At 40.0% G+C, this 13,658-nt stretch overlaps 1 protein-coding gene across 10 annotated transcripts in view; it reads left to right on the plus strand.

Moving 5' to 3' along the window:
- The window catches only part of CAMK2D (calcium/calmodulin dependent protein kinase II delta), a 373,137-nt gene that overhangs the window by 269,122 nt on the left and 90,357 nt on the right, over positions 1–13,658 (plus strand). For all 10 annotated transcript variants that reach the window (XM_040328664.1, XM_040328594.1, XM_040328611.1 and 7 more), the window contains exons 9-11: positions 9,675–9,769; positions 10,142–10,264; positions 11,925–12,008. In XM_040328664.1, the coding sequence (XP_040184598.1) occupies positions 9,675–9,769; positions 10,142–10,264; positions 11,925–12,008 (302 nt within the window). The remainder of the gene's footprint in view (positions 1–9,674; positions 9,770–10,141; positions 10,265–11,924; positions 12,009–13,658) is intronic.

The following is a 13,658-nucleotide window of genomic DNA, read 5'->3' on the forward strand; positions in this document are numbered from 1 at the left end:
TTATAGCGAAAAAAATAAAAACCGCAGAGGTCATCAAATACCACCAAAAGAAAGCTCTATTTGTGGGGAAAAAAGGACGCCAATTTTGTTTGGGAGCCACGTCGCACGACCACGCAATTGTCTGTTAAAGCGACGCAGTCCCGAACTGTAAAAACCCCTTGGGTCTTTAGGCAGCATATTGGTCCGGGGGTTAAGTGGATATAGAACAAGTAAACTATAAAAAAAAAGCAGGAGAGTGAAAAGATAAAGGTGGACATAGAACCCCCTTATTACTGACCCAATCCTGGCAAAAAAATAGTTCCTGCAGAGTGGAATGATTACTTCCTTTCCCTTAGATAGAATCACCACCATTATCACCTCCCACCAATGCTAAGAAGTAGTAATAGAACAGACCTTGTAAGATGGCATATGGATAACATAAAATATGGATGAGGCAGAAGGTAACAGTTCTGCAAGTATGCACAAATTTAAATATGCAATTTCAGAGTGTTTGCATACAAATAAATAAATAAAAAATAAAGATACTTTAGTTCTGCCTTAAAGAAACAGGTTATTATATTCTATGCAGCATGTAACAGACTTGTTTTGCTTTTCTTGGTATTAGAGATGCTCAACTATTTCTATTATATTCATAAAGAGAATTAACCTGAAGGCCTGTTCATACAGAAATTATTGTTTCAAGAGCATATGATATAGCATTAATGCTAAAATCCTGCCTCAAATTTTCATAGTGAAAGCAAAAAAATCATAAGAGGATATGTAGTTTATTTAAAGATCAGCTTGCTTCCTACTACGCAAACACTGAAATACAAATAACTGTTCTTAGGCATTTCAGTTAATAAAGAGTAAAATATCACATGGATTTGTGTGTTGATGTTATAACCAATATGTTGGTCTTACTGACAATATCCTTTCATTATTCTTTCATGTATACCTAAATTAATTAATGTAGTGAAAAGCATATTTTATAATGAAGAATAGATTTGAGATAATGTCAGATAGACTTTGCTAAAGCCATAGTACAACAGTGGATTTTTTATTTGATTTCACTGTAAGCAATATTTATGTTATTTTTTATGTAAAATATACTTTTCTTAATCATACATCACAAGAGACAGAGGTCTTAATATGCATGACCACTTGGTTATGCTGCCACCTTCAGGTAAAGGGACACGTGTTATATAAAGACAGGAATCCCTGCCCAGGCATACCTTCCAGTTCCACTAAGCCACTGTTTTTTTTCTAGTGTCCTTAGATGATGGATGTGTCTCCCTTTGTCTCTCTGAAGATCTCTGTAGTAGACTTTGTTCCTGTAAACTCTGGCCTGTTCCTTACACACCTTGTGGTGCTTAATCCAGATGAATCCAGATCAGCACTATGGCCAGCAGGCCAAGAGGGATTGTACCTGGACCCCACATACAGGAATGGGGGCAGCCTACAATATGTGCTGGCCAGTGCAGTGTATCTGTTGACTTCACTAGCAGGGTGCTCTACATGTCTAGGGAAGTGATCCCCTTGGAAGGTAGACAAGTCCCTGGGTGCACTCGCCATGATGGATGAAGATTTTCATGGTATTTGTGCACATTGATGTCCTTATAGGTGTCTCCATGGGTGCCAATTTCTCCGGTCCCTGAACACAGTTCATTTAAAATGGAGCTCCTGAGCTACAGATTCCTGATGGCTCCGTAGTCTACTATATCGGCACATTCTGGCAACAGTTCTGCCACTTCTTCATCCAGACACAGGAAGTATATTGACATTGTCTACTGAGGGTGAGTGCCCTGTAGATGTTCTGGCTTAGGCTGACACCTTATGAATTATTATGAATCCTTTCATCAGATGAATTGTAAGGTCTTGATAATAGATGCCAACTGAGAAGGTGTACTGGAGAAACTCTTAGTTCAAAGAATGTTGTTAGTTCAGAGGAGCTGAAGAGCTGATCGACGTCTTGAAACTTGAGTGATGTGGCTGGCTCTTCCACACTGGTCTTTCCCCATTTGGGGTCTTCTCATAAGAATAGGCCATTCACCCAGAAGTTTTCACAGTATTGATGCAGCAGGGACTCCAGATGTGAATCTCTTGGTGTCCAGATTCAACAACAAACTTGACAGGTTTATATCCTCAACCAGAGATCACCAATTGTTTGTGGTAGATGTCCTGGTGATTCCTTGAGATCAGTTTTTCCTGATCTGTGTCTTATCTCCATCACAGCCTCTTGCCCAAGATAAAGGTAGAAGGCATTCCAGTGATTCTGATTACACACATCAGACATCATTCTGATTACAGACATCTTAAATCTCTTGGAAGAGGAGCCATTGGCTCTTCCAGATTGATCGTATTTGCGGTGACATCTTCCATTATGCTTTTTACAGTCACTGGCTTTATGACATGACTGCTAAAGCCCATGTCCTGAAAGACAGGAGAGTTTCTGACTTTGTCATTTCTACACTCCTCAGGGCTAGAAATTGATCTAGAGGGATTTTGCCTGGTGTGGGGCTTGCAGGTGTCATCCTCAACAATATGTCATGGGCTGCATTTTAGCCCTTTTCCAGTCTGGTGTCAAGATGACCCTCATTAAAGGAGAAGTCCAGCCTAAGCTTTTTAGGCTGTGCTTCTCCTATGAGTCACTGGAGTGCAATTCATTTCCAATCCTATGACCTGTTTTCAGAGGAGAGAGGTGTGAAGTCCGCTCTCCGCTGATGTCACTGCAATCAGTCGAGGCACCGCGTCATCCCGACTTCAGAAGTCTGGATCCGCTAGGTGCCTTGACTGATGGCAGTCTCAGCGAGCAGCTGAGATGGCTGCTCCCTGCCCCTTCACAGCTCAGCACTCCAATTAGCGTGGAGGAACAGAGCAGGAGAGATGCTGACTGACAGTCAGCAGCTCTCTGCTTGGGGAGGAGTGAGAACCGAGCCCTCTGCAAAGTTTGGTGGCTCGGTTCTCAGTGCAGAGATGCCGGGGGGACAGCTGCAACATTGGTACGATGCTGCATCCACCTAGGTTAATATGAATCTAAAAAAAAAAAAAACATACTTCTCTTTTAAGTATGGCATTAAGTATCCTCAAGGCACATATTATGGCCTGGGACGTTGTGTTTTCAGAGATTTTATGGCGTGTCATTCCCTAGTTAAAGCAGAACTAAACCCTTCTATAATTTTCAGCCAAGCAATCTGCTATTTTGGCCTCTGTTTGATCTTCAATTGCCATAATGCTGCACAAGTGATCACTTATGACACCAGCCATTTGATGGTTTGACAGTTTGGTTGAGAGCAAAACCAATGTGACAGTTACATTCAAGTCATTTGTCGGGAATGTAACTGTTTTTTTAAACTAAAAAATCAATGGGTTTAATTTGGCTTTAAAGTTTTTGTGCAGGATGTAAAACTTTTGTTGACAATTATCCTGAATTGCAGGGTCTCCGAGTTGGCTGCATATTCCACCAGGGAATTATTTCCTGGTTCTGTACTAGGATAAGCTGGAATGGAGGCCTCGGTCCTTATTTCTACCTAAGGTGGTTTATACCTGAGTCATGGCATTGTGTTGCCATCTTATTTCCAAAACCTAGATATCCTAAGGAAAAATGCTTCACACTTTGGATATTGTTTGAGCTGTTTAAGTTTATCTGAAATCTACAGCTTTTTTTCAACAGTCTGGTCCTCACTTTGTTCTTTCCGAGGGTTATTGTAAGTATCAGACTGCTTCTCAATCCACTATTTCTAATGGATTCCTCAGCTAATTTCAGGGACAAGTCCACCAGGAGTGTCAGTGATTCCTGGGTGTTTCAGCATCAAGCTTCTATTATTCAAGTTGTCTTCTTTCACACATTTATATGTTCTTTCAGGCAGATGTTCAATCCTCCATGGAACACAGTTTTAGGTGGAAGGACCTGCAGGCTGTTTGTAGGGGGTTCTCCCTGTTCTGGTTTTAAGAGTGTTGGCATTGTTGCTATGTTGCACACCCTTAATGCTCAGTGCTTTGAGACATCCCAAGTAGTCATGAACATCAATTCCTCTGTGTCCTGTGATGTACAATTGGGAAATTAGGATTTTTTTTTCACCTGTAAAATCCTATTCTTGGAGTATATCACAGGAGATTCCCCCAGTCTTGTGTCTGCTTTTTTTCTACAAAACTTGAGGATTAGTAGAGTTGGGACAGGTTATGTGTGGGTGGGAACTCTTGCCTTTTTTTGGGCCATTCACCTGAAGCAGCATAACTAAATAGTCATGAATATCAAGTCATCTGTGTCCTGTGATGTACTCCAAGAAAATGATTTTACAGATAAAGCAAAAATGTTAATATTCTGTGCCAGATATGTGAAGCTTTGTTAAAGAATGGCCAAATTATGTAATATAGTCAGGGCCGCCATCAGGGGGGTACAGGCAGTACACCTGTAAGGGGCCCGGATGGCAACCCCCCTTTATTTTTGTTTATATATATTTATTTTTTATGTTTTTTTTTTTATATATATATATCTTTTTTTTAATTAAATGGCCCAGAGGTTTGTTTTTTATTATTATTATTATTATTATTATTATTATTATTATTATTATTATTATTATTATTATTATTATTATTAAAGGGCCCACAGGTCCCCGATGGCAACCCCCCTTTTTTGTAATTAAAAAAAAAAAAAAAAAAAAAACGAATTTGTAAGTATATATATATTTGGCTACCCCCCCCCCTTCTTTATATATATTTTTCTTTATTTCTTATTTTTTTTGTAAGGTCCCGTCCCCCCCCGCTTCTCAATTCGCAGCATTACATAAACTTACATATACTTATATACATAGCCAAAACACCTTTACTAGGCTAATGTTTATAAAGGGGTTCTCCTTTTTCTGTTGCGTGAGAGGCCCCTTTATGAAGCATTTTTTTTTGGGCTAAAGGGTATCAGTACTCCTAATTAACCTAGTAGACAGGGCCAACATTATATATATATATATATATATATATATATATATATATATATATATATATATATATATATATATATATATATATATATAATTTGCTGTGAGGGTAGCAGGTCTGACCAAAAGTTAGACTTTGGGCATTGCCCCAACCTCCATACCACAGTACTATAGTAAGCCCCCAAAGACATACTAACAGTTCTGACCTTTGCCAAATGAAATGCATTAGCCTACTTTCACAGTATAGTTGTTCAACTTTCACAACGGCTTTCTTTGCATAGGAAATGCAGGGGGCTTGGACATCTGCTACCAGCTGCTCTTGGCTCTTGTATACATGCAAGCATTTATGCATACTTTTTTGTCTGGCATGTCATCTAGATAATAATTGAATGTATGACCACCACTCAGTTTACCTTCTGATAATTAATATACCCCATTTACATTGCAGTAGTAAACCCTCAGTGTTTTATTTGAGGCATACATTGATCACAATGTATGCTTCTAGCCAATCTGTTAGCTTGAAGATGGGATGGGGGAGGAGTATGGAGGAGCAGAGGACTGCCCTGACATCCTAGGCCAGGGGTGCCCAACCAGTGGCCCACAGAGCCCTCTGATGTGGCCAACGACCTCCTGCTCTGGGATGGCTGGTTGGCAAACCCAGATTGCAGGTTGCCAACCTGCCATCCCAGAGCATCAGTGTTGTGAATGAAGCCCGCCATAGAAGAAGCAAGCGACTTTTCAGAAAGTGCACCACACTTGCAGGATATAATAGACGTCTATGGCAAAGTGCAGCTAACTGCCGGGAAAGCCTCAGGTACACTGCGCCGCACCCACAGTGTGGGTAGACCGCAGACCATCAGTGTAAAAGCAGTCTTAGGCCCCTTTCACACGATTGGTCCAACCCAGTCAGACCCCCTATTCTATGGAGCAGAAGATGTAAGCAGACTTTTGTCCTTTTACACCCGCCTACCTCCAATCCGATTTGAAAAAAAAAACAGAAGTGAATCCCTCCCCTTCCATCTGTTTGGATCAGAGGACCCATAGAGTGTCTGTTTTGCATATGCAGACTGGATACAGACCTGTCATCTGCCCACTTCGATCATTGTGGCCCACAACTGGTTACTAAGTCGCTTAAAGGAACACTAAAAGCTAACTTTTTTTTTTTTTTAAATTACAAACATGTTATACTTACCTCCACTGTGCAGCTCGTTTTGCACAGAGTGTCCCCTATCCCTGTCTTCTTGGGTCCCTCGGCGGCTGTTTCGGCTCCTCCTCGCAAAAGCTTTCCACCTTCATGTGAGCGAGCTTGCATGGTGGAAAGCTTTTGCGCCGACTGTATCACTCGGCCCCGCCACCCGGCGCGCCGCATCATCCGCTGTGATTGACAGCAGCACCAACCTATGGCTGCGCTGCTATCAATCAATCCGTCCAGCCTAGCCAATCAACGGCCATCCTGGGAGCCGAAGAGGATCACGTGGACGTGTGCGGGACTTTTGAGGGGTCAGGTAAGTAAAACGGGGGTGCGGGGGGGGGGGACGGTGCCTTCGGATGTTTTTTCACCTTAATGCATAGGATGCATTAAGGTGAAAAAACATTTACCTTTACAACCCCTTTAAGTGGCCCTCTGCCTTCAAAAGGTTGGGCACCCCTGTCCTAGGCTATGGGACTGTATTATAGGAAGTATCACTTGTATTTAGAGAATACCACTTATATCAATTACTAATAGAACCAAAAATAATAAGGTGTAAAAAAGAAAAATTGTGGATAAATAAAAGCCTCTGCCAGCTGTTGTTAGAACAGTTAGAACAGTACCTCCTATTGGCACTCTAATGCCCCGTACACACAATCGGAATTTCCATTGAGATAAACTCAGACGGATTTTTCTGACGGAATTCCGTTCAAGCTGTCTTGCATACACACTGTCACACCAAATTCCGATCGTCCAAAACGCGGTGAAGTACAACACTACGACGAGCCGAGAAAAATTAAGTTCAATGCTTCCAAGCATGCGTCGACTTGATTCTGAGCATGCATTTTTTTTCTCCGTCGGAGTTCCATACAGACAAACTAAATTTCCGATATAATTTTTTTTCATCTGAAAAAAAGAAAACATGTTCTCTTTCTAAGTCTGTCGGAATTTCCGATGGAAAAACTCTGATGGGGCGCACACAAAAAATTCGGTCTGACTTTTTCCATCGGAAATTCCGATCGTGTGTACTCTTGCACATGATACTCCTGTTTGAGCATCTACTTTTTCAGAGTTTTTTTGGATGTATTTGCGCATATTTACATGCATTTTTGCGTTCGCGTAACACATCATTTACTGACAGCTTTTTTTTTCTACTGAAGAATGCACGGTGCTTTTCAGTCTGTTACAGCGTGACGAATGTGCTATCTCCATTACAAACCCTACTTTTACCGAAGGCACGCTCCCATCTCATACTTTATTCTGAGCATGCGCGGGTTTCTAAGCATACACACGAACGTGTTTCTCGATGTAAACCAGCCCGACGAGAAACACGACAAGAAAATTGAGACTCCCGACGAGGAAAAAGAGAACTTGTTCTCTTTTTTTCTCGTCGAGTTCCACGACAGTTTTCTCGATGAAAAACATGCACTGGCCGTTTTCCTCGGCAAAAAAGCTCTGCCACCAAGTTTCTTGATGGATTCTGTCAAGGAAAACGGTCGTGTGTACGAGGCCTAAGCTATATAAAGTGCTGACCCCTAGTGCAAATAATACAAAGTGATGAATAAATATAGTGCAAAGTCTACTAATTATTAAAGTTCAATCAATTTATATATATCATGCATATTTTATAAATCTTGTTTAACCGCTTGCCAACCAGCCGCCGTAGTTTTACGGCGGCAGGTCGGCTCGGCTGCGCAAAATCACGTAATATTACGAGATTTTGCATTTCAGCCACTAGGGGCGTGTGCACGCCCCCTGCTCGCCTCTGGTGGGCGCGAGTACCGCCGGTCACCTGCGATCACTCGTTTTAGAGCGTGAACCGGGAGCTGTGTGTGTAAACACACAGCTCCCAGTCCTGTCAGGGGGAGAAATGACTGTTCGTCTGTTCATACAATGTATGAACAGCGATCTGTCATTTCCCCTAGTCAGTCCCACCCCCCCTTCAGTTAGAACACACCTAGGGAACATAATTAACCCCCCCTAGTGTTAACCCCTTCCCTGCCAGTGACATTTTTACAGTAACCAATGCATTTGTATAGCACTGATCGCTATAAAAATGCCAATGGTCCCAAAAATGTGTCCAAAGTGTCCGACATAAGGTCGCAGTACCGATAAAAATCGCTGATCGCCGCCATTACTAGTAAAAAAACATATATTAATAAAAATGCCATAAAACTATCCCCTATTTTGTAGACGCTATAACTTTTGCGCAAACCAATCAATAAATGCGTATTGTGATTTTTTTTACGTAAAAAATGTAGAAGAATACGTATAGGCCTAAACTGAGGAAAAAAAATGTTTTTTTATATATATTTTTGGGGGATATTTATTATAGCAAAAAGTAAAAAATATATAATTTTTTTTTCAAAATTGTCGCTCTATTTTTGTTTATAGTGCAAAAAATTAAAACTGCAGAGGTGATCAAATACCACCAAAAGAAAGCTCTATTTGTGGGAAAAAAAGGACGCCAATTTTGTTTGGGATCCACGTCGCACGACCGTGCAATTGTCAGTTAAAGCAACGCAGTGCCGAATCGCAAAACGTGGCCCAGTCATTACCCGGCAAAATGGTCCGGGGCTGAACTGGTTAAATAAATCATGTAAAATCACCTTCCTTCGCTGTGCAGTTTATAAAGAAATGCATGTCAATAAGCTAAAAATCAATATTTCATATCACAATTATAAAGTGCTCCAATAAACATATCATTCTCTCAAATGTTAAGCCCGTTAAATTCCTTGTATATAAAGTGCAAATGTAGTGCCACACAATCAAATAGCAGTGCCAATTGTCAGTGCTTTGGTGCTCCACTAGGATAAAAGACTCACTGGAAGTATGATTTCTTAATTTTAGGAAGGTCAATGAGCACTTTGTAGATAATGCCATTCTTCACATATACATGGGTTACTTGTTTCTCCAAAATTGATTGATCATTCTTATACAGGTCACCTTATTTGGAATTCAAAATTCCTTATATTCTCCTGTCCACTTCACTAGGTTCTGTATGCAAAACACAGACCAACAGGGGACCTCATAGTGTAAAATTGTTTATTGAAATTTAAACATAGAGAGGATTAAAAAATTAAAAAGCTGAATACTCAGTACGTGATTAAATCGGCTGCAAAAAATCAATCTGTTACCCGTTTATTATATTTAAGATTTAATATCTCAAAGATATGATGTGGGTTAAATGAGAGTTCTTTGACCAAGAGTGAAAGCTTTAACACAATAACAACATTTATTGGTAAATAGTTGAAAGATTATCTAATACACAGCCATCTATCTATAGTCTACACCAAGGGAGAAAATATTAGGTTAAAATAAAAGAATTACATGAAGGAATACCGAGTTTATTTCTTAAAACATTAATCTACAAACATATTCAGTTACAAGCAAAAGGCAGACCTTTCCCATGATTACCCATTGCACCAAAATTCCATTCTGATGGCTGCTCTCCCATAACACTGAAGTTCAAATATCACTTTCAGGATACACTTAAGTGTAGCAATGATATACAATGGCTTTACTTAGAAAATTTACATCTGTTTTACAAATATTTTATTGTTGTCCTTATGCAGGTGTGATCCTTTACATTCTTCTGGTGGGTTATCCTCCCTTCTGGGATGAGGACCAACACAGACTGTACCAGCAGATAAAGGCTGGTGCTTATGATGTAAGTTTTTATTAGTTTCTGCCTTTGTGTGTTATTTGAGAAACTCCACAATTCACTTATCATCCAGGTGGTGGGATTTCACCCTTTGCATCTTCCAAATAGCTGTTTTTGCATTGGGCCACCAAGCAATTCTATCACAACTGTCAGCCTCTGGTCTTCCTCTAGACAACTTATCCCAGCCTTGAAAACCTATTGTTTTTCTTTGATAAAAATCTTACATATATTTATGTGTTTGGATGTATATATATATATATATATATATATATATATATATAAATATATATATATATATATATATATATATATATATAAAATGTGTGTGTGTGTGTGTGTATATATAATATATAATTTATTTTTTCCATGGTCATTTAGTTTCCATCACCAGAATGGGACACGGTGACTCCTGAAGCCAAAGATCTGATTAATAAAATGCTTACCATCAATCCAGCCAAACGAATCACTGCAACAGAAGCTCTGAAACATCCATGGATCTGTGTAAGCATATCATAAAAATAAACAACTAATAATGTATTTGTATTTTGTTATATATAACAATAGCTAAACTCAACCATAAAACTATAGGTGATATATTCTGTTAAGTCCAACAACATTCAAGACTATGGGCCAGATTCACAAAGAGATAACACGGTGTATCTCCTGATACACCGTCGTATCTCTGACTTAGGCCCGTTGTATCTATGCGACTGATTCATAGAATCAGTTACGCTTAGATATGCCTAAGATCCGACAGGTGTAACTGTGTTACACCGTCGGATCTTAACTGCAATTTAAAAATGGCCGCGGGGGCGTTCTCGCTGATTTACGTTGAGAAATATGTAAATCAGCGAGATACGCCAATTCACGAACGTACGCGGGCCCGACGCAGTGTTGTTACGACGTTTACGTAGCGGTTTTCCCGGCGTATACTTACCCCTGCTTCTATGAGGCGCAGCCAATGTTAAGTATAGCCGTCGTTTGCGTACGCCGATTCTCTAACCCGCTCGTCGCAAGTTACGCTCACGCCGAAACCACTGACGTCCTAGCGACGTCAGTGGGAGCAATGCACGCCGGGAAAAATCGTGGACGGCGCATGCGCATTTAAATCGGCGCGGGGACGCGCCTGATTTAAATAGTACACTCCCCCTAGCCGCGGAATTTGAATTTACGATCCACCGCCACAAGTTTGGAGGTAAGTGTTTTGTGAATTACCCACTTGCCTCTCAAACTTGTGGCAGCGGATCTTAAGTCACATAGATCACGCGGATCTAAAGATCCGCTGATCTATGTGAATCTAGCCCTATAAATATAAATTGATACAGCATTGTTGTGACACACTGCATAATTGTTATTAAAGTGGTTCTAAAGGCAGACGTTTTTTTTAACTTAACACATTCTATGCAATAAGGTAAAAAACCTTCTGCAAGCAGCTTCACCCAGCTTAGATGGGTGGGACTCCTCACACGAATGTGTATTAGAAAATATGAAGAAAATGGCTGCACACTGATATAACGAAAATCCTAGGTTAGTAAGCACAATGTAGTTGTGTGAAATGCGTAAACCTCTGTACCGGCTACTGTTCTTGTGGTGTGTGTCATGCATTTTAATGCAATTGCACAATAAAAGGACTTTTGTTATATCGGTGTGCAGCCATTTTCTTCATATATTATATTATTATATTTATAATTACCTGAGCCCGATCTCAATCAAGCAATGTGCACAAGAGGAAAGGCTCTCTCTCTCTTTATTGGCTTAGACACAACAGTGGGAGCCATTGACTCCTGCTGCTGTCAATCACAGCCAGTGAGGAGGGAGTGGAGAGGAGGGCCAAGCCATGCTCTGGAAGCAGGGACACACAAGTGCACCCATAGCAAGCACAATAGTAAAAATGTAAATGGTAGACTAAAGTGATGAGTCCATGAGGTGGAATATACCTTGCTGACTTAACATATATTAATCCAGCATATTTTAGAAAAAGATTGGATACAATTTGAGTAGATTACTGTGTAGGACTCTACTACATTGTTTTGGTAGATCTAGGAGAGGAGGCCGGACAGAGATTACACATTCAAGAAAATGTCTATACGTGCAATAATATGTACATTTTTTTTTCTGCTTCCTTATAGTCATGTGATGTGTTTATTTTATTTTTTTCCAGCAACGTTCTACTGTTGCCTCCATGATGCACAGACAGGAAACTGTAGACTGTTTGAAGAAGTTTAATGCTCGGAGGAAGCTGAAGGTAAGCACCATTCTTGTAGTGGTTCTAAAGCCTAAACAATATTTACCTTAATGCATTCCCTGCAAAAATTGTATCACGTGATCCAGCGCTGTGCCCATCTGTAGCGGCTCCCCCCGTTCTCAAAGACTTTGCTGAGGCAGCAGGAGACATTCGTTCCTGCTGCTGTCAGTCAAACTCTGTAGCAGCGAGCGGGGCTGAGCCACGCTGTCTGTCTATGTACGTAGGCAGTGTGACTCAGGAGCGAGCCTGCAGGTGTGACCCCCATTGCAAGCGGCTTGCTATGGGGGCACACAACAAGAGGAGGAGCCAGAAGCACCAGTGGGTAAACCCAAAAGAGGAGGATCAGGGATGCAGGAGGTAAAAAAACCTGTTTGTTATTTTTGTATTATTAGTTTACAACCAGTTTACAATTATTATTTTTTTTATAGGGCCAGCAGTTTTGACCAACAAGACTATGCTTTCCTTTTTACATTACTTGTATATATTACAACTTCATGAATTTCAAATCTATAGCCTTTAAACTACCAAAATAGTCACACATAAAGATGTAATTTTCCCAAACTTAAAGTGGAAAAGCTTGCAAATTTCAATGGTATAGACCAGGGATCTCCAAACTACGGCCCTCCAGCTGCTGCCAAACTACACATCCCATTAGGCATTTAAAATCTGACATTTACAGACATGACTAGGCATGATGGGAATTGTAGTTCCGGGGACCCCTTGTATAGACTGACTGGTTCGCCAGTGTAATGTCCCTTATAAATATGTATGCATTAATGAGCAATAGTTAAAATTTCATTTTTTTTTTCCATTTTAAATGGCTCAGTCATACAAAAATAAAAGTAAAGGAGTATGGGTCACGTGACCCATACTGGATCAATGGTGATGTGGTCTTTGGCAAACAGTTTTCCAGACTGAAATTCAAGTAGAGCCAGCCAACCACTGGTTCTGTTTCAACAGTATTCCTTGCTGTTGACAGATGCTAAAGCTCAGAGCCATGTGTGAAAGAAATCACTGTTAGTATAGAAGATATGTGAAGTTGGTGGTTGATACTGTCTACCTTAGTAAATGCATAATTGCAAAAAAAAATTTGAGTGGGCTGATACTTTAATTAGCTAATTGCTGATTTAAAAAAATTCTGTATTGCCGTGGAAAGAAAAATATTATTGTAGCAAAAATGCCATTTTCCTTTGTTACTTCATATGTGGAAACCTAAGAAGAAGAATTACCAAAGGTTTTATTTAATACTATAGTGTAAAAAAAAAATCTGTTTCTCCTCACTTAAAGCTGCAGTTTAGGTGTGTTTTTTTTCCATAGATACATTGGTCCGGCTTAGACCAGTGTAAGCATGTACATCTCCTACCTGACTGATCCCTGTTTAACTTGCATAACACTGTAGTATAAAAATTCTAATAGTGGAGCGCTTTCAATCTCTCCTTAAAGTGACATATATAATTTATAAAGTGACACATGCAAAGATCAAAATACAAAAAAAAAAAAATAACATAAAAAATATATATATGAAATGTGTAGTCCAAACATATGAAGTGTCCCATACACCATCCAATCCTTGTGCAATTGGTAGACGATTTCCAAGTACTTGCCACCAAAATTTTAAATTGTTCCACGTTAGTGAACACCCAAGTGTCC

This window comes from Rana temporaria, chromosome 1 (assembly GCF_905171775.1).
Source record: "Rana temporaria chromosome 1, aRanTem1.1, whole genome shotgun sequence".
NCBI lineage: Eukaryota > Metazoa > Chordata > Amphibia > Anura > Ranidae > Rana > Rana temporaria.